This window comes from Osmerus eperlanus, chromosome 22, assembly GCF_963692335.1.
Source record: "Osmerus eperlanus chromosome 22, fOsmEpe2.1, whole genome shotgun sequence".
Taxonomy (NCBI): Eukaryota; Metazoa; Chordata; class Actinopteri; order Osmeriformes; family Osmeridae; genus Osmerus; species Osmerus eperlanus.
Genome location: NC_085039.1, coordinates 12,645,398 through 12,664,958, shown reverse-complemented (window position 1 = coordinate 12,664,958; position 19,561 = coordinate 12,645,398). Strand labels below are relative to the sequence as shown.

Below are 19,561 nucleotides of genomic sequence, written 5' to 3'. Positions count from 1 at the left end.
GTAGAGGTGCGCACACACACACAGACACCAGTGTTGTAGTGTAAATGGCAGGGTTTATTTTTTATTTCATGTACATGACAGAGATCCCTCCTGAGTCTGCGATGTCCACCATGACACCCCCTGGGTTGAGTCTGTCAGCACGTCTATGACAACATCCTGTCTGGAAACTATGACTCCACAATATTTCTTATTCATAACTTCAATCACTTTTAATCAGTGGTTAGAAAACAAACAAAAACAGGTCCAATACTATAGAACAGTTTCAAATGTCTCAACGTTCTAGAACAGTTTCAAATGTCTCAATGTTCTAGAACAGTTTCAAACAGTCTCAACGTTCTAGAACAGTTTCAAATCCGCTCAACGTTTTAGAACAGTTTCAAACAGTCTCAACATTCTAGAACAGTTTCAAACAGTCTCAACGTTTTAGAAGTTTCAAACCGTCTCCCACCAGACATGCTTACAGACCAGGTAGAATCGCTCAGTGGGGCTTTGGTTCCGCACCACACACCCCCCGCGCACATACACACACACACGCGCACACACACACACCACAGCTCAAGTGTGTGGGGGGAGGGGCAGAGTTAGGTTGTTAGTAACATCAGAGGGCTTGTTAACCTGTGACCCTTGGAACCTTCATTTATTTATTTATAAACAAACAACAAAATAATAACAGTGATGTCACACAGCTGGTCAGTTTTGAGAGGTTGAGTGTGTGTGTGGTTAGTTTGTATGTGGTGTGTTTGCATGTAGTGCACGCGTGTAGTGTGTCTGTCTTTTTGTACTTTTTGTGTGTAGGGTGTGTGTGTGTGTAGGGTGTGTGTGTGCGTAGGGTGTGTGTGTTGTGGTCAGTGCTTTAGCAGACACTTTAGCATGGTGAAACTGGCCGCATCATTAGGGAGGAGGGGAGAGGAGGGGAGGGGAGGGGAGAGGAGGGGAGGGGAGGGGAGGAGGGGAGAGGAGGAGGGGAGAGGAGGGGAGTGGAGGGGAGGGGAGTGGAGGGGAGAGGCAGTGTGGTTCCTTCATTAGTTGATCACATGATGCGGAGTCCCTGGATAGAAGCTTCTAGACTCTGGGGAGAGAAACACACAACATGGAGTTAGCATGTGGGCGTGTGTGTATATATTTATATATATATGTGTGGAGTGTGTGTACCTTGAAGTCCCAGATGGTCATGGCTCCATCTATGCCCGTGGTGCAGAACTTACGACAGTCTCTCTTATCTCCTTCATATATAGACACTTGGCTGAGGGGGGCACACACACACACACACACACACACACACACAGTTAAGACTCACAAATCAACTTCTAATTCTGAACTGCTTATAACAACCACTGTCTCTTGCCTGCCATACATAACCAGGTGTGTGTGTGTGTCCTACGTGATGCTGTTCTGGTGCAGGGTGTCCAGGGCGGTGTGTGTGTGTGTCCTACGTGATGCTGTTCTGGTGCAGGGTGTCCAGGGCGGTGTGTGTGTGTGTGTGTCCTACGTGATGCTGTTCTGGTGCAGGGTGTCCAGGGCGGTGTGTGTGTGTGTCCTACGTGATGCTGTTCTGGTGCAGGGTGTCCAGGGCGGGTGTGTGTGTGTGTGTGTGTCCTACGTGATGCTGTTCTGGTGCAGGGTGTCCAGGGCGGTGTGTGTGTGTGTCCTACGTGATGCTGTTCTGGTGCAGGGTGTCCAGGGCGGTGTGTGTGTGTGTCCTACGTGATGCTGTTCTGGTGCAGGGCGGTGTGTGTGTGTGTCCTACGTGATGCTGTTCTGGTGCAGGGCGTGTGTGTGTGTGTCCTACGTGATGCTGTTCTGGTGCAGGGTGTCCAGGGCGGTGTGTGTGTGTGTCCTACGTGATGCTGTTCTGGTGCAGGGCGGTGTGTGTGTGTGTCCTACGTGATGCTGTTCTGGTGCAGGGTGTCCAGGGCGGTGTGTGTGTGTGTCCTACGTGATGCTGTTCTGGTGCAGGGTGTCCAGGGCGGTGTATGTGTGTGTCCTACGTGATGCTGTTCTGGTGCAGGGTGTCCAGGGCGGTGTGTGTGTGTGTCCTACGTAATGCTGTTCTGGTGCAGGGTGTCCAGGGCCGTGTTGCGCTCTTCGCTCGAGGCTCTCTTGTCCATGTTCCTGAAGCGCTCCATGGCTGAGATGTTCCTCTGGGCTGCCTGCTTCGGCTGGTCCAGCCTGCACACCAGCACCACGCCCCCCCCCCCCGCCTCGCAGCGGAACAGCATGGGGCAGCAGTCGTGACCCTGCGCACACACACACACACTGTTAGACATGATACATTTGTAGCTTCTTTTAAAGTCAAAGACATTGTTTGTAAGCTGTTTATGTAGAGAAAACAGAGATGGAGAGAGACAGAGAGTGTGTGTGTGTGTGTGAGTCTTACCGCTGCTACAACACTGTTTTCAGACACGAAGATCACACTGAGAAGAGGCAGGAACTCAGTCTTCAGCTGAGAGGGTCTGGTCTCACACACACACACACACACACACACAGTTAGACTTCCATATCACCTTAAACTAAGTTCTGTACTGATTTTCACCACCCCCTACACACCCCACAGCTCTAGGCCCCCCCATGCTCACTCACATGGCCCCCTTGGTGCTGTCCACCATGGTGAGGGTGCTGTCGTGACTGACCCAGGCCAGGCGGTTCCCCGAGGAGGAGAAGGACACCGAGTGCACCCAGCCCCCGCCCCCGCCGGCCCCCCCCGCACCCCCAAACTCCGCCAGCACCGCCCCGAACGGCATCTTGCTGCCCCAGGGGGTGGGGCCTGGCTTCTCCTCCACCTCCTTGATGTAGGCTGAGAACACCCTGTGGGGGGGAGGGGGGGGGGGGGAGACAGTATTGTCAAAAAACATTCCAAAATAGGTCCAACAGTTCTCATAACTCACAAACTATACATGCCTCCTCCCCCTACCTCCCCCCTCTCCTCCTCCCCCTACCTCCCCCCTCTCCTCCTCCCCCTACCTCCCCCCTCTCCTCCTCCCCCTACCTCCCCCCCTCTCCTCCTCCCCCTACCTCCCCCCTCTCCTCCTCCCTCTCCTCCTCCCCCTCTCCTCCTCCCCCTACCTCCCCCCTCTCCTCCTCCCCCCTCTCCTCCTCCCCCTACCTCCCCCCTCTCCTCCTCCCCCTACCTCCCCCCTCTCCTCCTCCCCCTACCTCCCCCCTCTCCTCCTCCCCCTACCTCCCCCTACCTCCCCCCTCTCCTCCTCCCCCTACCTCCCCCCTCTCCTCCTCCTCCCCCTACCTCCCCCTCTCCTCCTCCTCCCCGTACCTCCCCCCTCTCCTCCTCCTCCCCCTACCTCCCCCCTCTCCTCCTCCCCCCCCCCTCTACCTCCCCCCTCTCCTCCTCCCCCTCCTCCCCCCTCTCCTCCCCCCTCTCCTCCTCCCCCTACCTCCCCCCTCTCCTCCTCCCCCTACCTCCCCCCTCTCTCTACCTGCATTTGAAGTCGCTGGATCCAGTAGCCAGCAGCACATTGTTGGGATGCCAGTCCAGACTGAGGATGGTCGAGCGAATCGGCTTCTTGATGTGTTTGCTCACCCACCTGACACACACAAAGTAAACATACTGTGGTGAAACACAGCACAATGTAATCTCTGTATTCATCTATCCCTCAATCCATCCACCCCTCCCTCCTTCTATCCATTCTCTTTTCAAACAATCCATCTGTCCTCTACTCCATCCCTCCCCTTCTCTCCCCCCTCCCTGCCTCCCTCCCTCCCCCCTCACCAGTCATTCTCAGACTCAAAGTAGCAGACTGAGATGAGCCGGGCTCCGCTGCCCACAGCAAACTTGTTCTCCAGGGGCGACCAGCGGACGAAGGTGGCGGCCCTGTTGATCCTGAGGATGACCAGGGTGGGCTTCCACACACCCTCCTTCAGGGACCACACGTAGGCGTTCCTGTCCGCCCCGCACGTCACGATGCGATCACTCTTGGGGGCCCAGTCGATGCCTGGGGGGGGGGGGGGGTGAGGAGGGAGGGGGGGCAAGAGGGAGGAGGAGGGGGGGCAAGAGGGAGGAGGAGGGAGGGGTGAATAGGAGGGAGAGTGAGGGAAGGAGAGAGAGAGGGTAGGATGGAGAAAGGGATGCATGGTTAATGTACACATTTACAACAGCCAGTGTGTAGCTGGGCGCGTGTAGCTGAGTGCGACACACATGCAAACAGTGACACTCTCACACACACACCCAGAAGGACACACTCTCACAGTACCTGTAATGTGGCCATTGTGCTCCTTTAGCTCGTGGTTCTTCACCCACTGGTTTCCAGCCTTCTTATAAATATGGACCTCATGGTTGTTGGGACTGATGGCGATTTCTACACAGGAGGACAGACAGGCTTTATTTCTACACAGGAGGACAGACAGGCTTTATTTCTACACAAGAGGACACAGGCTTTATCCACATACAGAAAGTACAACAGACGACCAAGGAGCAGAAGTAAATAGTTGTAACATTATTTCGGTGATCAGTCAAGGAACGGTCTGTACTTACAGGCACGGTGCAAAATATCCACATCTACCAGCTAAATATAACTAATGTTACAATATTATTATAATATATAACTTACAATAACATTAGACCATCTGGGTAGTCGAGTCTAAAGATGCCGCAGGGATTTAAGACAAGAAACTGCACTCTCATTCATCCATGAACACCAGACAATTTACCAGACGCGGTCCAGCTAGTTTGACCGGCGGCTGTATTACCGGTAGATATGAACGTGTCTTACGGCTGCGGTCCCGGTTCCAGGCGTGACATGTTATGGGCTCGAGCAGGAACTGTTGCAGGGACATGTTGGGTGTGGCCGGTGGCAGACGAGTTACCCTGGGGCGAGAGACAGAGACCCTGATGACTGACTGGCTAGGATGACGAGGCTAGCTAACGCTAACACTTGGCTACCCTGGTTAGCATCCTGGTTCAAACACATACGGTTGTCAAGCTCGCCAATACAATGTCTTAATGAAGTGCGTCTCTGCAATAAGGGAGACACTTTCGTCTAAACAAGTTAACAGCTACAGTTTTCCGGCAGTTTAGCATCTGCCACCACGAATATCAACACTTGCAGCTACCACTAGCCAGATAGCTAGCTAACTAGATGGTTACTGCGGTGAATTATGCAGGACCTAGCTAGTCTGGCTAGCTAACATATTTAGCCGGCAAAGCAATTACCTAAAAGCTAATATATCTTAAATAACGTTTTTTTTTTTCATTTCCGAAATGGAAATGTTCCAAATGTTAACCGTTACAACATTTCTCCAATAAACGAACTTTTGGAGACTAAACATGCCAAATAATGTTTTTTCTCGTTCGCCGTAAAATCCAGGCCTTATCGAGGAATTCCATCCTGCGACTTCTGTACTGTACGGTCCTACACCGGCTCCAGAGGCACAGGCATCGGTGCACTAGATACGTATGCTAACTCACCTTAGATTTGACAGATAGCTAAGTCAAGATTTTTCTTTTACTCCTTCTAAATTTGGAATCGACTGCTTGTTTAGTACAGCAGGCTAAACAATGGACTTGAATTCGTGGACTCTGGGCAGTCGACACGAATTCGTCCAGGAATGGCGGGGGGATGTCAAGAAAACCAGGAAACAACGACGAGGCTCTTTCGGCGGTGAGCTGACGGTAAAACGTCTACCTGTAGCTACGTCTGTAAGCTTAGCATGCAGCTAGCGAGCTAGCAGGCTACACACACTCAGACCGGAATGTCAAGCGACAGCCCTGCGCAGTATTGTTGTGTTCAGACACCTGCCTCTGGTGGCAGAGAAGGGAAACTGCAATAATGAAATCACAATCCTTTCGTTCAAAGACGCAGTGTAGGGGGAATTGAGCCATAACGGGGTTCCAAAAAACAACCAGCCGAAATGGTTAAGGAGAATAAGGGTGAGATCTGTCAGACACAGTTAGCTGATCCAGGCGAATAAATAAATAACGTTTAATAATTGCGTGTGATCTTGGATCTTGCGCGTGGTGAGAACTCTTTACATGACACATTAAAATAAAAGTTTTTCACGTGGATGAATTTATTTAATTAAAGGCTGAAGATGTACAGAAATATCTCCAGTTAATCCCAACACGCACGCACGCACTCTGTCATCCCTCTCACACTCCACATTCGCGCGCATCTATTTGAGACCATGTGCGTAATGGTCTTTGAAATAGGCCTAATGGACACGCACATCATTCACTTCCACGCGCGGGTCCTACCGGGGAGCAGCCCCACGCCCCCTCCGGTTTGAAGATTAAATCCAAGGCATTCCAAAGCTCTGCGTGATTTCTAACGTCACAGTTATCATGGAAGTTTTAGCGCGAGGGGCTCCCAAGTCAGGAACGACCCTGCATGGATGATAATGCCGCAGATTATTTTATGCTGTCCAGTAACAACTCTCCCTATATGCCGTTCTCTTTCTTCGTACAGTTCACGAGCAAAACCGAATTTCTGTCCTACCTGATTCTCTGCATCTTCAAAATGCCGTTTATTCCTCCTGTATCTATCACGCGCCAGCGTTCGGTTTCCGTACCAGCAGTCTCCGGGAGAGGCAGGATCGTTAGCGGGACACCGTCGGCCGTTAAGATAACCACCACCAAGATTCCGCGCGATGACAAGCCCAGCTCGGTGAAGGACCGTCTGACTTCTAACTTAAAGCAGTTCGGGAGGAAGAGCCAACCGAGGAGTCGCGTGCCCACCGGGAAGTCCTCAGCGGCGCTCCGCGTGGAAGGCAGGAACCCTTGGCTACCGTCACAGAGAGTGACATACACTTTACCTAAAAGCTGGAGCGGCGGCAGCAGCTTCCTCGCGTCTAGCTCGGGGGACTCTGTCCCACAGACGCAGCGGAGAAGTGACGGGGGGCACGGCTGCTCCAGAGGCTCCCCGGAGGCGAGGGACCCAGAACCGGAGCGGAAGGAGACACGCTTTACGCTCACGCTCACTCCAGAGGCGGTTCTCCTCTTGCAGAGGCGGAGCGCGGAGAAGTACCGAGTCGTCAGGGACAACACCAACACCGGCACGCTCGTGGACCCTACCCGGAGGAGAAGGGAGAATAACGTCGCCAAACGGACTCCCGGACCGGGACCACGAGGGATTAGCGTACCGAGCACTCAGACCGGATACAACGTCGGTCTACCGGGAGACATTAGGTCCATGGTGAAGATCTCATTACTGAATGATCGGCATAAGTACGACGATGTGGAATACGAGGAGGAGGAGAACGCGCTCGACGAGCGCGTGGTGCTGAAGTGCACCGAGTGGCTCCGAGGGCTCGAGAGTGCACCGGTGGCGCTCTGTACCATGGACAAGAGCGCGAGCCTAAAGAGGTTCTGAAGGAAAGGGATATTTGGACACTTTTATATAGGCTATAGACGGAATGCGCTAATACGCTCGTGCCATCATGGACAAAGCGCTCACATATCTAAGTTAGTGTTTTTGTGTTTGTGAAGATTGTTGTTGTCTTATTTATTGCGCTCGCGTGAGTTCGACAGCACCCATGCATCCAGTTTACCTGTGCGCACCGCTGAGACGTGGGTGCCATAGAAACCAGTGGCACGCTCTGGCCAGAAATAGTTTGCACATGGCACCAGGATAACGATCAGGTGTAGAACGCTTTAGTAGTCACGACCTACGTACCATAGGGGACATTACCGCCCAAAATGTTATTTATATTTAGCTTGTTATCTGTGTTGTGACAACAGCGTTGCTGACTAAAAGCACGCTGTTGATGTGACTCCTCTGATACACCGGTAAGCAGCTTTAAAGTTGCACTCAGATTCACGAGCGTAGAACGGTAATTCCTGCTCTGACACAAGCTAATGGGCTTAGCAGCTCATCTACTCAGAGGCGAGGAAATGCACGGACAAGACCTGCGTTGTGCACCCAACGACTCTCCCATTTAAACTTCGATTTTTAATTGTTTTAAATAAACAACAACAACAAAAAAGGATACACATCAGGAAATTTGATACAATGACCTACATGTCACTATTTAGCATGATGTGATTACAGAAGATCTTTCTACTGGAAACATTAATCTGTTGATCGATGAACGTATTGGCTTCATTATAACAGCAATATTATAATAACCAGATACAACCATTTGATAAACACACATTTTGATGTTTCATATTTTGATGGATGAGTTGTTGATGAAGTAAATATAAATTAATCTATTGATTTGGTATATTGATATGTTGTTTCTATGGAATTAATCCAGTCACACACACACCATACACACACACATACACACCAGACACCACACACACACACAGTCCCCCCCTGTCCTGGAGCATCACTTCCAGCGGTTGACCCTGCGGAGCTGCACGTAGGCCAGGCCCATGCAGACAGACATGATGCCCAGCAGGGCCACCTGGTTCCTCCAGAACCCCCAGGGGCTGTAGTCGATCCCCTGCAGCTGCAGGTACATCTCCCCCAGGAGGCTGCAGTCACACAGGGACAACACAGGGACACACAGAGACAACACAGGGTCAACACAGGGACAACACAGGGTCAACACAGGGTCACACAGGGTCAACACAGGGACAACACAGGGTCAACACAGGGACAACACAGGGTCAACACAGGGACAACACAGGGACAACACAGGGTCACACAGGGACAACACAGGGTCAACACAGGGACAACACAGGGTCAACACAGGGTCACACAGGGACAACACAGGGTCAACACAGGGTCACACAGGGACAACACAGGGTCACAGGGTCACACAGGGACAACACAGGGTCACACAGGGACAACACAGGGTCAACACAGGGTCAACACAGGGTCACACAGGGACAACACAGGGTCACAGGGTCACACAGGGACAACACAGGGTCACACAGGGTCACAGGGTCACACAGGGACAACACAGGGTCAACACAGGGTCACAGGGTCACACAGGGTCAACACAGGGTCACAGGGTCACACAGGGACAACACAGGGTCACACAGGGTCACAGGGTCACACAGGGACAACACAGGGTCACACAGGGTCACAGGGTCACACAGGGACACACAGGGTCAACACAGGGTCACACAGGGACAACACAGGGTCAACACAGGGTCACAGGGTCACACAGGGACAACACAGGGTCACACAGGGTCAACACAGGGTCAACACAGGGTCACACAGGACCACAGGGTCACACAGGGAGGGGTGGGGCAGGTGTGTGTGTGTTTTTGTGCATGTGTGTACTCACATTGTGTTATTACTGTAGAATACCAGTCCTGTCATTTCATTTATGGTAACCGCCTGAAGAGAGAGAGAGGGAGAAACGATGAAGGAAAAGATATATATGATGTAATGAACAATCTTCCTTCTCCTCCCCCCCTCCTCCCCCTCCCCCCCCCCCCCCCTTACATCCAGTCCGTATCTGAAGATGCTGATCCACTGTAGCCATGACAACCAGCTGAGCATGGCGTTCAGGTTGACCAGGAACCCTCCAAATACCTGAAGACACAAGCACATGAGGGGGTTTGAGTGTGTATATGTGTGTGTATATATGTGTGAGTGTGTATATAAGTGTATGTGTGTCACCATCATGAAGACAAAGGGCAGGGCGATGAGGATGTTGGCCATGGCGAAGGTGGAGGTGGAGGCGGAGACTAGGAAGGCCAGGCTCACTCCTGATAGGCTGACCAGGGACATGGTCAAGGCAAACAACAGGAAGGACGTGAAGGCTGGCTTCAGACCTGGGGGGGGGGGGATTTAGAATTAGAAATAAAAAACTGTTATACAGGTTCTGTATGTGAGTGTGTGTGTGTGTGTGTGGTGTGTGTGTGTGTGTTACCCATCATGTAGTAGGCAATGGCAGAGAAAACGAAGATGGGGATGATTCTGTTAGGGATGAGGTCAGCGATGATCTTAGACAGGAAGTACACAGATGTACGATAATACCCACTGGAGTTCTCATGTCTGTAACACACACATACACACACACCACAAATACACACAAGTTGCAGAATTACTTAGAGAAGACCAATAATAGCTTCAGCCTCCCTCCCTCTCTCCCTTCCCTCCCCCTCTCCCTGCTTCCCCTACCTCCCCCTCCTCCCCCTCACATGAAGAGTGCTCTCTCGTTGATGAACAGCTCCACAGCAGACAGGTTTCCAAACACCATGTTGATAATGAGGAAGAAGAACGCTCCAATCCTGAGGAGAGAGGGAGGGAGGGGCGGGCGGGCGGGCGGGCGGGCGGGCGGGAGGGAGGGAGGGAAGGAGGGAGGGAGGGAATTGATAGAGGGCAGAGAGATTACATTATCTGATGAACTGTTACTCTGGGGTTGAAGGACACTACCGATCTGTTCTGAGATAGACAGGTGTGTGTACCTGTTCTGAGATAGACAGGTGTGTGTACCTGTTCTGAGATAGACAGGTGTGTGTACCTGTTATGAGATAGACAGGTGTGTGTACCTGTTCTGAGATAGACAGGTGTGTGTACCTGTTCTGAGATAGACAGGTGTGTGTACCTGTTCTGAGATAGACAGGTGTGTGTACCTGTTCTGAGATAGACAGGTGTGTGTACCTGTTCTGAGATAGACAGGTGTGTGTACCTGTTATGAGATAGACAGGTGTGTGTACCTGTTCTGAGATAGACAGGTGTGTGTACCTGTTCTGAGATAGACAGGTGTGTGTACCTGTTCTGAGATAGACAGGTGTGTGTACCTGTTCTGAGATAGACAGGTGTGTGTACCTGTTCTGAGATAGACAGGTGTGTGTACCTGTTCTGAGATAGACAGGTGTGTGTACCTGTTCTGAGATAGACAGGTGTGTGTACCTGTTCTGCAGGGCCTCAGGCAGGGTGAGGGGGATCTGGTAGTAGATGAGTCCCACCAGCAGAGCAAAGAAGATGTTGAGAGCCATCTGAGCATAGGAGGTCTGGGGGTTCCTGAGAGAGTTCAGCACCGTCCTACCACACACAACACGCATCTGACACACACACACACACACACACAGGTACACACACACACACACACACACACACAGGTACACAGACACATTCATACACAGGTACACACACACAGGTACACACACACACAGGTACACAGACACATTCATACACAGGTACACACACACAGGTACACACGCACACACACGAGAACACACACACGTTAAACAATGTTACATCATACTCATAAATGGATATAAGAGCAATAATGCACACACACACAGCAGAGATGGTAAAAGTACACACATCCTTCACTCAAGTAGAAGTACAGATACTCATGTTTAAAAAGACTGGTAAAAGTTGAAGTGCCGACTACACTTTTTCGCTCATATTAAAGTAAAGAAGACCTTTTTGATTCCTCATCAAGTAGTCATAAATGATGCAAACTTTGTTATTAAACTTTTTTTTTTGTATATTCCGAAAGTTTTTTTTTGTTAACTTTTTCGTCAACCTTTCTAAAACTTTTTTTGTAACTTTTTTTTCACACACACTGAAAGGAGAGGAGAGGAGGAGAACAGAGAAGATTAAAGCAGTACAATAGAGTACAGTAGAGTACAGTAGAGTACAGTAGAGTACAGTAGTCATCAAGTAGTCATAAATGATGCAAACTTTGTTATGAAAAAAGTTTGAACCTTTGAAACAAAATGTTTTCAACCTTTCAAAACTTTTTTTCAAAACTTCCGCACTCTGACACACACACATACACATGCACTCCCTCTATCTGACCTGGTACCAGAAGGAAGTGACATAGGCAGCCTTCTGCCCTTGACCTTTGACCTGCAGGTTGTGGCCGCTGGTCACATGGTCCAGCTGGTCACACACTTCCTGATACAGAGAGGACTGCTTGTAGCGGAGCGCTAACGGATTATTGTCTTCTGTTGAAAGAAGGTCAGAGAGAGTGTGTGTGTGTGTGTCTGTGTGTGTGTGTGTGTACCTGTGTGTGTGTGTGTATGTACCTGTGTGTGTTTTCTCCAAGGTTGACCTGGCCTCTCCATTAGTTATGTCCAGGAAGAAGTCAGCAGGGTTGTTGAAGGGCTCACAGTGGAACCCTGCCAGAAAACATACTCATTTTATTATGATGTCATAATCCCACACTCCACCACACCACCATTTCATTATGATGTCAATAATAACATTCTGTTGGTTTATTATGGTGTCATAATCCCACACTCCACCATTCCATTATGATGTCACAATAACATACTGTTGGTTTATTATGATGTCATAAAGACGGTATCTGACACTTTATAATAATATCATAAAGACACATGTGGCTCATATACACATGTGCTCCCATATTGTTTATACATAAAAACATTGTTATGGAACTGTTCTGAATGTCACTTGCTCTCCTGTCCTCCCCCCTCCTCCCCCCTCCTCCCCCCTCCCCTCCCCTCCTCACCCCTCCTCACCCAGGTCAGTAAAGTATCCCAGGGCCTTTTGAGCGTGGCCAGTGTAGACCAGCTCTCCTCGGTGCATCAGAGTCAGGAAGTCGAACTGTCTGAAGATGGAAAATCTGGGCTGGTGGATCGAGAAGATGATGGTCTTCCCTTGACGAGACAGCCTGGACACACATACACACACACATACACACACTCACACACACTCACACACACATACACATATACACACACACACAGGTTAGAATTGCTGTGTGTGCATGTGTATGCACTGTGTGTGTGTGTATGTGTGTGTGCGTGTGTGTGTGTGCGTGTGTGTGTGTGTGTGTACCTGTGCAGCAGGACGATGATAGCTCCAGCAGTGTTGGAGTCCAGGCCGGTGGTGGGTTCGTCCAGGAACAGTAGAGAGGGGGACGTGATCAGCTCCATACCAATACTACACCTCTTCCTCTCCCCCCCAGATACCCCCCGCAGGAACTCTGTCCCTATCTACACACACACACACACATATATCTACTTGTATATATCTTGGTGTGTGTGTGTGTGAGTCTGAGTGTGTGTGCATGTGTGTGTGAGTGTGTGTGTGTGTGTGTGTGTGTGAGTGTGTACCTTGGTGTGAGAGCAGTCCTTCAGTCCCAGGTCCTGGATGATGGCGTCCACTCTACTGTGCTTCTGGGAGCTGGAGTGAGTGTTTGGGTCCAGACGCAGGTTGGCACTGAACAGCAAGTTCTCCCTCACAGAGAGAGTCCCCATGAGGATGTCATCCTGGAGGGGGGGGGGGTGAGGGAGGGAGGGAGGAGGGATGGGGGAGACAGAGAGAGGAGGGAGGGTGAGGGAGGGAGGGAGGGATGGGGGAGACAGAGAGAGGAAGGAGGGTGAGGGAGGGATGGGGGAGACAGAGAGAGAGGGGAGAGGGTGAGGGAGGGATGGGGGAGACAGAGAGAGGGGGGAGGGTGAGGGAGGGAGGGATTGGGGAGACAGAGAGAGAGGGGGGAGGGGGAGGGAGGGATTGGGGAGACATAGAGAGAGTAGGGAGGGTGAGGGATGGATGGGGGAGACAGAGAGAGAGGGGGGAGGGGGAGGGAGGGATTGTGGAGACAGAGAGAGGAGGGAGGGTGAGGGAGGGAGGGAGGGATTGGGGAGACAGAGAGAGAGGAGGGAGGGTGAGGGAGGGAGGGATTGGGGAGACAGAGAGAGAGGAGGGAGGGTGAGGGAGGGAGGGATTGGGGAGACAGAGAGAGAGGAGGGAGGGTGAGGGAGGGATTGGGGAGACAGAGAGAGGAGGGAGGGTGAGGGAGGGATGGGGGAGACAGAGAGAAGAGGGGGGGGGGTGAGGGAGGGAGGGATTGGGGAGACAGAGAGAGAGGAGGGAGGGTGAGGGACATGTGAGAGGAAGGGAGGGTCATGGGATTGGGTCATGTGATCGGGTCATGTGACCCCTTACCTGCACCACGTAGGCTGACATGAGCCTGAGGTCAGAGGTCACGACCTTCCCGTCCACCATCACACACCCTGAACGCAGCCCTGCTGGATCCTTCCTGCCCGCGATCACATCCAGCAGCCTGCACACACACATGCATACACACACACACACGTATACACACACACGTATACACACACACAGACACATATACACACAGACACCGAAGGGAAATTAGTGAGAAAGGTGACTGTGTCCTATGTACATATGCATTTGTGTGTGTGTGAGACTCACGATGTTTTTCCACTTCCTGTGGGACCCATGATGGCGTTCATCCCTGGTCTCATGATGCCACTGGATCAGCCAATCAGACAACAACAAAACAGCACACAGACCAATCACGAAAGGCCACTGACAAACATCAGCCGTGGGAAAGTAGAGTTGACCAATGGCAAGGTGGCAGTGTGTGTAGCCAAGTACAGCTTGTGTAACATGGAACGTGAGGCCAGTTTAAACTACCCTGATAGCATATCTACAATAACACGTGCACTCACATAACCATGATGTTGGAGTTTACACACACACCCTAGTGTATGGTCTAGTACCATGCAGGTGTGTAGAGATGTTACACACACACCCTAGTGTATGGTCTAGTACCATGCATGTGTGTAGAGATGTTACACACACACCTAGTGTATGGTCTAGTACCCTGCATGTGTGTAGAGATGTTACACACACACACAGACCCACCCACACACACACAGACCCACCCACACACACAGACCCCCCCCCAACCAACACAGACCCACCCACACACACACACACACACTCAAACACCCTACCTGACATCTTTAAGGATGAGTTTCTCAGGGCCTTCCTTCCTGCAGGGGCTCCTGTTCTCCCTCACGCTGTAGTGTAGCCGGCTGAAGGTGACCATGGGGCCCCCCTCCCTGGCCCCCTCCCTGGGGCCCCCCTCCACACACTGCACGTACACCCCCTCCTGGCGACCAGACAGCTCCATGGTGACAGAGCCAGAGGGGTGAGGAGAGAGACCGATGTCAGGTGAAAGGAGATAGAAAGGTAGACTACTATGAAGACTGGGAGACAAGAAGATATGTGTGGAGAGAGAGAGAGAGAGAGAGAGAGAGAGAGAGAGAGAGAGGTGCAGAGGGGAGACTTGAGAAATAAGTGGTAATGTTGAAGGAGGTCAGATAGACAGACAGACAGACAGACAGACAGATAGATAGATAGTCTGAAAACTCAACAGACAGGCAGACAGACAAGCAGACAGAAAGGCAGACAGACAGATTGTCTGAAAGCTAAACAGACAGGCAGACAGACAGACAGACAGGCAGACAATTAGTCTGAAAGCTAAACAGACAGACAGACAGACAAACAGGCAGGCAGGCTGAAAGCTAAACACACAGACAGGCAGGCATGCAGGCAGGCAGACAGACAGTCTGAAAGCTAAACAGACAGACAAGCAGGCAGGAAGATTGTCTGAAAGCTAAACAGACAGACAAGCAGGCAGGAAGATTGTCTGAAAGCTAAACAGACAGACAAGCAGGCAGGCAGATTGTCTGAAAGCTAAACAGACAGGTAGAAGAAGAACTGGACCTTTCACCAGGCTCCAGTACAGCAGAATGGTATCAGCTCTGAAACTGGCTTGGTACTGTCTCTCTCACCTCACCCAGCCTAACCTTTTTATAACCCCACCAGCCTATCACTCAGGGACAAGGCTGGGGCCACACCCAATCAGGGGGAAGGGGGTGAACTTAGCACCTGTGGGCTGTGACCATGGCAACGGCGAGTAAAATAGTGCAGATGTGAACAGTTACCAAACATCTATCTTGAATAACTAACTCAAAGATGTGACGCCTCGTAATCATCATTTTTTTATACTTTAATGTGTTTGATAACAGCTTTGATTGCTACTTTACCAACTGAAGGCCGGAGCTAGTTCACTCACTGTAACAGCACCGCTGCCCTCTTCCGGTAGTTATGCGGTACTACAACAAGGGGGCAGGATGTACGTTATTCTGTGACGTTATTTTCCAGCGTCCAATAATTATCCGAAGAAGGCTCCCATGACCACGCCATATGGCGGCTGCGACCAATTGTTTTACCGTGTGGTGAGGAAGTAGGCGGGGATTCTGTAACAAGCATGGTTTTATGTTTTCAAGAAACTCCGAGGTGTTGTCATTGGAGTGTTCAGTTTGTTTGGGACCGGGCAGCTCCTTCAAAGCAGCGGCGGAAAGCTATCACGATGCGGATTTAGCTAGCTAGCTAGCAAGCAAACGACAATTGCTTATGAGTTATTCGACTGTACCGCAGCGATCAGCCGATATAATCCTTTACATCGGAATAAGAAACGGACACAGTCTTAGACTTTATTGCACCTGAATAGATTAGTCAAAGTGCGATTATAATGGAGGAGAAGAAGGGTGAGGGCGAAGCGGAGATTCAAGAACACGGCCCTGAACATTGGTTCTCGAAATGGGAGCGGCAGTGCTTGGCCGAGGCCGAACAGAACCAGCCGAGCGAGGAGGACACGGAGCAGAGCCCGCAAAAACTCTGGCATCTTTTCCAAAATTCCGCCACCGCGGTGGCACAACTATACAAAGGTCCGCATTCATGGTTGACTTGGTTAGCTAGCCGGCAAGCTGGTTAGCATAATTGGCTATCCAATCTAGCATACTGGTGTTAGCTTGCTACCGAAGACTGGGAGGCAACAAAGGGCATTGACTAGCTACAAGCTCACTTGTGTTAGCTATTAGTTAGCTCTAGCTAGGTAGCACTGCTAGCGGTGGTACCTAACCTAGCTTAAAAGCTAGCTTCACTGTTGATTCGAATTGGCTTTGTTTGAAACGTTGATACAGACTATTTAATAGACGGCTTTATTTAATTAATGTGGTTTTAAGTGGCCTTTCCCATTTAAGCAAATAGCTAGTTTGTCACAGAAGTGCATAAGTGTCAAGTTGTGTAGATAGCGCTCGCTAGTTTATCTGTCAGACTCGAATCTGTCACTGGCAGACTGCGTTGTACAGCCTGGTCAGGAGTTGACAGCCGGCTTTGTCTGTCACTGTCAGTTTCGAGATGGGCGAATAAGTCACCCGTCTCTGAAATGTGATCACTTTGTTCTAAAGTCATAACAATTGGGCATTTCTGGAACTTAATGTTTTTTTGTTTGTTCGTTCAGACCTTTCGATAATCGGCTAACGCCTTCTAGCACTGCTCCCGAGGTACAAAATGGCGAAGCGCAGGGAGGAGTTCATATGATGAAAATAACTCTTTACTATTTACGGCCAAACCCTCTGTTCTCGGTAGCGTCTGGCCTTCCTGTAGACGCAGACACACACTGGAGATAGACCCAGAATTATCGACCTTGTTCACATTTGGATGTTTATGATAATGCTGACAATATTCAGAACAAAATGGCGAGGGGATTAGCAAGCTAAGACATTTGAATAGTTATTGTACTTGAGCGAGGTTCTAGTGGGAGACGGACATACTTGGTGCAAAACAGCCACCGCTGTGAAGCTAACTGAAGACATGCCAAGATTAGCGTATATTATCGTGATTCATAAATGGCCTAGCTTGTGCAAGCTAACACAAATTGTTGTTTTACTCAGCGCCACCTTGCAACATTTGAATCTGTCTTCACATAAATAGGGTCGTGTACAAAATGGCGTTTCGCATGCGAGCAAGTTGACATGGGATGTAAATAAACTTCACGCTAGCTAGAGAAACATCCAGAGAGAGATACCGACGCGTCCTACTTTAAAAAACTAACTTGAACAACATATTTCTAGCGTCCACAATGTTCATGGAGATTCCTATGATATTATAACGATGGAGGGATTTGTGAAGAGGCACAGCAGATGAACTGTGCTCGGTAACGATAGTAACGGTCATCGCCGTGTGTCCGCAGACCGTGTGTGCCAACAACAGCAAGGTCTGTCGCTTTGGGTTCCGTTCCAGAATGCCGCCACCGCCGTTACCAACCTGTACAAAGGTATGTCACGAGACACCGTCTGTAGGAGTTTAATTGACCTTTAGAGTTAGCTATTTAAAGTTTCCCAGTGCTAAGTAACATCTCAGCTACCAGACAGTGTAAAGTAACCACTCTCTCCATCATTCTCCCTTCATTCCTCCCATCCATCCCTCTCCATTCAATTTTACTGCCCCCCTCCCTCTCTTTCCTCTGCTCCCCCCCCCGCATTTACTCCCTCCCCAAACCCCTCCTGCCTCTCCCTCCCCCCAATCCCTCTCCTACCCTCCCTCCCCTTTTCCCCCATTCCACCCCCTCCTGCTCCCCTCCAGAGAGTGTTGAGGTTCACCAGCGTAGCTACGACCTGGGCATCCAGGTGGGCTACCAGCGCAGGAACAAGGAAGTTCTGTCCTGGTTGAAGAAGAGAAGAAGAAACATCAGGCGGGAGGACCTCATCAGCTTCCTGTGTGGCAAGGCCCCGCCCCCTCGCAATCCCAGGGCCCCGCCCAAGCTGGCCGTCATGTCTCCAAGCCGACCGTCGTCGACAGAGACGGTGTCGTCGGTGGAGACAGACCTGCAGCCGTTCAGAGAGGCCATAGCCCTGCATGGTGAGTCATTTCCAGACTTAGAAAATTCACATTAATGCAAGTCCGAACAACAACACAGTGGAAGTACATGGCAGCACTGATGTCATCCACTGGCATTTTGTGCCTTGTTTTTATTTGATCATTTTAAGTGTCTCACCATATGGTGAGACACACACACAAACACTATACACTCACCACACGCACACTATCCACACACACACCATAGCCCTACATGGTGAAACCCTTCAGTGTGTCTCCACTGTGTGTCCAGAGTGTGACCTGTGTGCTGTTCCCCTGCAGGCCTGAGTGGGGCGATGGCGAGCATCTCTGTCCGCGCATCTCTGTCCGCTCCGGGGCCCCTGGCTCGCCCACCCACCTCCGCGACAGCTCCGCCCCCCCCGCCGGCCGCCGCAGGAACGGTCTCCATGACGTCGACCTCAACACCTTCATCTCCGAGGAGATGGCGCTGCACCTGGACACTGTCGCCGCGGCCAATCGCAAGAGGGGATCCGCCCAGTGCAGTGATGTCATCACAGACTCGCCGACTCACAAACGCAACCGGATGCTTTGAGCCCCGCCCCTTTTTGACCTTTGCCCCCAAACCCCCTTCCCACCCCTCACCTCTGCTCGTCAGCAGCCCATGGATGACTAGATGACGACTGGCCAATCCTGGTCCTGATGCTTCAAATAAAGAAAAACTAAAATATATAAATAGCCACACCATCCTCCCCCACCCGGCCAATCACAGAGCAGGCTCCGCCCCTAAGACTATGGTCTCTCCAGTGATGACATCCTGATGTGGGACTCCTCTCCTCCCACGGTCCCCTCCCCTCTGTCCAGGATCTCTCCAGTGTAGCTGAGATCTGCAGCACAACGACACCTGGAACCACTGAGGGAACATCCTGGGGGCGGGGTTAAGGGGGAGGGGGCGGGGTTAAGGGGGAGGGGGGGGGGTTAAGGGGAAGGGGGTCGAGAGACAGAGGGGGAGTGGGGGTTGAGAGAGGGGAGGAGACAGAGGGGGAGTGGGGGTTGAGAGAGAGGGGAGGAGGAGGTGGGGGTTGAGAGAGAGAGAGAGAGAGAGAGAGAGAGAGAGAGAGAGAGAGAGAGAGAGAGAAGGATGAGGGGAATATAGAGTGGGGTTCTTAAGTGGTCGACCCTCATAGTTACTCAAGCGCCTGACTGACATCTCTGGTACTCCCTGCTGTGAGTTTGTGTGTTTGTGTGTG

The 19,561-nt window shown here is 51.1% G+C and overlaps 3 protein-coding genes across 3 annotated transcripts; 1 reads left to right on the top strand and 2 right to left on the bottom strand.

Annotated features, from left to right (window-relative positions):
* Positions 1 to 33: 33 nt before the first annotated feature.
* On the bottom strand, positions 34 to 5,672 carry arpc1a (actin related protein 2/3 complex, subunit 1A). The gene is made up of 10 exons (XM_062448762.1): positions 5,420 to 5,672; positions 4,725 to 4,819; positions 4,206 to 4,310; positions 3,725 to 3,947; positions 3,432 to 3,539; positions 2,581 to 2,805; positions 2,378 to 2,453; positions 2,041 to 2,237; positions 1,153 to 1,243; positions 34 to 1,069 (listed from the first exon to the last, which is right to left on the bottom strand). The coding sequence occupies exons 2-10, from the start codon at positions 4,786 to 4,788 to the stop codon at positions 1,031 to 1,033; spliced, it is 1,128 nt and encodes a 375-aa protein (XP_062304746.1). The 5' UTR covers positions 4,789 to 4,819; positions 5,420 to 5,672; the 3' UTR covers positions 34 to 1,030.
* A 2,212-nt stretch (positions 5,673 to 7,884) lies between these two features.
* abcg2b (ATP-binding cassette, sub-family G (WHITE), member 2b) lies at positions 7,885 to 15,354 on the bottom strand. Its single transcript, XM_062448722.1, has 15 exons — positions 14,600 to 15,354; positions 14,052 to 14,111; positions 13,782 to 13,899; positions 12,947 to 13,102; positions 12,669 to 12,826; positions 12,350 to 12,501; positions 11,894 to 11,986; positions 11,664 to 11,812; positions 10,767 to 10,918; positions 10,052 to 10,141; positions 9,781 to 9,905; positions 9,528 to 9,682; positions 9,351 to 9,440; positions 9,190 to 9,242; positions 7,885 to 8,428 (listed from the first exon to the last, which is right to left on the bottom strand). Exons 1-15 carry the CDS (start codon positions 14,776 to 14,778, stop codon positions 8,281 to 8,283), a joined length of 1,878 nt encoding a protein of 625 aa, XP_062304706.1. The 5' UTR covers positions 14,779 to 15,354; the 3' UTR covers positions 7,885 to 8,280.
* A 578-nt stretch (positions 15,355 to 15,932) lies between these two features.
* Positions 15,933 to 19,258, top strand: hapstr1b (HUWE1 associated protein modifying stress responses b). Its single transcript, XM_062448772.1, is given in 5 exon segments — positions 15,933 to 16,381; positions 17,689 to 17,772; positions 18,081 to 18,356; positions 18,636 to 18,694; positions 18,697 to 19,258. Coding segments are annotated over 5 exon segments (825 nt in total). The 5' UTR covers positions 15,933 to 16,185; the 3' UTR covers positions 18,907 to 19,258.
* Positions 19,259 to 19,561: the final 303 nt, after the last annotated feature.